The 3,625-nt window shown below is 33.7% G+C and overlaps 1 protein-coding gene across 1 annotated transcript; it reads left to right on the forward strand.

Moving 5' to 3' along the window:
* The first annotated feature begins 763 nt into the window (after window positions 1-763).
* LOC133828854 (uncharacterized) lies at window positions 764-3,067 on the forward strand. The gene is made up of 3 exons (XM_062258935.1): window positions 764-1,021; window positions 1,411-1,510; window positions 2,724-3,067. Exons 1-3 carry the CDS (start codon window positions 765-767, stop codon window positions 2,730-2,732), a joined length of 366 nt encoding a protein of 121 aa, XP_062114919.1. The 5' UTR covers window position 764; the 3' UTR covers window positions 2,733-3,067.
* Window positions 3,068-3,625: the final 558 nt, after the last annotated feature.

A 3,625-nucleotide genomic window follows, 5' to 3' on the forward strand; every position in this document is an offset into this window, starting at 1 on the left:
TTTTCCACCGACGTACCATGTCTTACACCAGATGTCGGTTTGGCGCCAACTGACCTACCATGTTTTTACATCATAAGTCACTGCATGGGAAGTCAGTTCCCAACCGACTTATGAACATTCAGATGTCAGTTTTTAACCGACTTATCATGTAATTTTTGTAGTAGTGGGAAGAAGAAGGGAAATAAGACTTTGCAAGAGTTGAGGGAAGAACGACTTAGAAGAGAAAAGCGGGAGAAGGAAAGAGACGTGCTTTGGTGATGGAGAAAAGCCATAGGGGTATTAGAGATGGAGCTAATCCCAGGCATAGAAACTTCTCTTCAACCAGGTAAGTCTATATATATATGTTTATGACATCTTTGGTTATCAGAATTTCATTGGGTACTTGTAACTTATTGTGAAGCTTTAATCTCTCTGTTTTTTTTTTCTTTCTGAAATTCAGTGACAGAGATAGAGATAGGGACAGAGACAAATACAATCCCAATCATATTTCCATTTCTTGTTTGAATATTGCTTGCTAAGTGTTTGATAAATTGTCTATTTCAATATTAAGTTTTTATAAGAGTTTTCTTATAATGGGTTTATGAATCCAAAGTAATTAAGTGGTGTTGTTGATGTTTGTGTGTATCTCTTACTTGTTGCTTTTAGTAATAAAATTTGATGTTTCATATGGTAACTTCTTTTATACATGTTATATGAGATTCGTAATGCAATGGTTGGCTGGTTGCTATTTCTAGTATCTTTATTATTTTTACAGATGAATTTAGATGTTTGAAGTTCAGGTTTTCTTTTTGTATAGTGTGGTAACACTCGTACACTTTCTGGACTATGCAGGTACACATGCCCATAGCAGGTCCACACTGGAGGTTCCAGTCTTTTGGTTCATTCATGGTGAGCCATTGTTTGTTGACAAACATTATCAGGCTAAGGCACTTTCAGACATGATTATTGTTGCTCAGTCAGAGACCTCAACCTGGGAAAGCCATCTACAGTGCAATGGACGTTCACTTTTGTTGGATCTTAGGTAAGCATTTTAATCATATGTTTCATTTATAAATTTTAGTCTTTTCTTTTCTTGTGGTGGGGGTGTTGGATGCAACTGAACCATTTTCAATGCTTTTTATTTCATTAGATCACCTATGTTTTCTAGAAGCTAATTACATATATGTTGATGGGTTATATTATCTATTTTGGTCTGGACCTTTTAATCAGGAATGGTCTTTTGATTATTGGTGGAATATCTTTGCAAACATATTTAATTTATGTGTTTCACTCTCTTTAAAATTGGCGTTTCAAAAGTAACATGTGTTTGATGTTACCTTTGGGATGTTATATCTTTTTGCAACACTTGCTAAGCACTTAGGAAAATCATCTCCAATTATGCATTGATTTTTTTACTGCCCCCATACATAGGAGGCCAATAAAAGCTGCACTGGCTGCTACTTTTGAACATTTGGCTGGTCTTATACCTCTACATCTTGTTTACAGTCAAGCCCATGAAACTGCAATGGAGGTAAGTAACCTAGAATATGAATTTCCCTATTATTGAGCGTTTTTTAGCTAGTCTTGATTTATGAGCTTCCCGTGTGCAGATTTGTAATTGATATGAAAACCATTTTTCTTTTGGAATTTTGATTTGAGAATTAACTTTTGGTTATTTTCCAAACAATGGTCAGGGGTGTCCCTACCCCCACCCGTCCTTTTTTTTTCTTATAGTAACTTTAGATTGCTAGGTCATTCCAAGTTCCATCTGCTATGTTTTCTCGTATATGTTGGTTCTTGTTCGCAGAAAATATTTTGCATGTGTATATGCAGTTTTGTATCATGTGTATGCATCTTTTTTGTGATATTATACGAAATACCATCTGGCATATTGACAAGATTGGAAGTGGTCGGTGGGATGCAATCCTTACTCCATCACTTTTCAAGGCTGGCACATTTCGTAGTTTCAGTCTGATACAATTGCTTCTAGTTACATTATAACAACTCTCGAAGAGTCTATAGAAATGGTCAATTCAGCCATCCATCTTCTTATCATGGAGCGTACAAGTATCCTTGCCCATAATGTGACTTATTCAATTATATCAATTTTATGCACTGAATTCCAAGCAACAGGGTACATAGATGGTGTAATTGCTCATGAAAGTTATTTCAATTTGTTTTAGTTTTACTTTATTAGGGCATATAATTGGTGAAGTTGACAAGTCTTCCACTTTTTACCTCTTTGATTTGCACATACACCTTTGCATATTTTGTGAATCAGCTGTATTTTTTTCCTTTCTGTGATTTTACATATTGTTGGAAGACTTAACTAAGCCAGCGGAAAAAACCTTCAAACTCTTCAAGTCTCAAGAACGCGAGCTAGTTAACAAGTACAATTATGTTGTTAGCCTATGGAGAAGAGTGAGTGAACTTGTTCTTTTGCCTTGAATTCTTTTCCTATTCTAATTTTGTAAGAGAAGTTGATTTAGTTGGAACTGTTTCAACTTCCAATTTGATATTGTGGTTTTTTTTTTTTTTTTTTTTTCAGATTTCAACTGTTTCCAGAGAATTGCATTATGGGGATGCCGACTGTTACTACCCTGGAAGAGGCATCCAAAGGGTTAGTTATCAGTAGTTGTGATTGTTCATGAATAAAGTAAATATAAAACTTAACTTTGAGAAATCTCCAGTGAGAGGGAGATTTATATTTAACTATTATGGTTGGTTGGGTTATTTGCATGCAGATTCTATAGTCAAGTAAATGCAACTATAGCCCTTCTCCACCCAATTCACTATATAAGAGAGAGAAAAGTGGATGTGGTGTTTGATATGACTACAATTCCTGTTTTTCTAGTTGTGTTGGGAGTTCTGTATATTGTGTTAAGGCCAAGACGACCAAAGCCAAAAATCAATTGATTTTTGCAGTGATTTGGAGAAGAGAATTATGATGTCTTGTTGAGATTTGTTGTATTATATATTTTGAAGTTTATGGATTTATAATATTATAATGAATTTTTATTGAGAATTATTTAGTTTCATGGGGATTTGATGTATTATTTACATTTCAATTTTATGAATAAATGTTGTATGTATATAAATTTTTATTATGATAAATATATTTTTTTTTACAAGTTATGATAATAATAATTAATTATGTGAGTAATTTTTTATTTAAATTTATATCAAACTTCAATTGTTAAAAATATAATTAAAAGTTTTAAAAAACATATATCGAAAAATTATTATTTATATATATATAAATTTAATGTTACGGCGACACCTAATAACTGTCAACGATGACACCTAATAACTGTCGACGTTGCAAGCAACGACGACACCTATTAACTGTCAGCGTTGCTAGCAACAACGACACCTATTAACTATCGGTGTTGCCAGCAACAGCGACAATGTTTAATTGTCGGCGTAGCTACCCCTACGCCGACATAGGCAAATACGATAGTTAGTCGACTGTTGTCATTGCTCAATAGGGATAGTTAAAAACTGTCGGGAAAGCTTGTTTTTGTAGTAGTGATTCAAGGTGAAAATCATACATCATTCAAGTATTTCTACTAATCCTATTTTTTCCAAAATCAAGATTAGCTATGAAACCTACAATTGGTGATCAAGCAAAAGTAATTCTACAATA

Source organism: Humulus lupulus, chromosome 4 (assembly GCF_963169125.1).
Source record: "Humulus lupulus chromosome 4, drHumLupu1.1, whole genome shotgun sequence".
Lineage (NCBI taxonomy): Eukaryota > Viridiplantae > Streptophyta > Magnoliopsida > Rosales > Cannabaceae > Humulus > Humulus lupulus.

What these genes read in the sequence shown, in the direction of transcription:
- LOC133828854 (XM_062258935.1), top strand. Translation starts at nt 765, where the DNA reads ATGTTTGAAGTTCAGGTTTTCTTTTTGTATAGTGTGGTAACACTCGTA. An exon ending in TCACTTTTGTTGGATCTTAG is followed by an intron (nt 1,022 to 1,410) that starts GTAAGCATTTTA and finishes CCCCATACATAG; the next exon opens with GAGGCCAATAAAAGCTGCAC.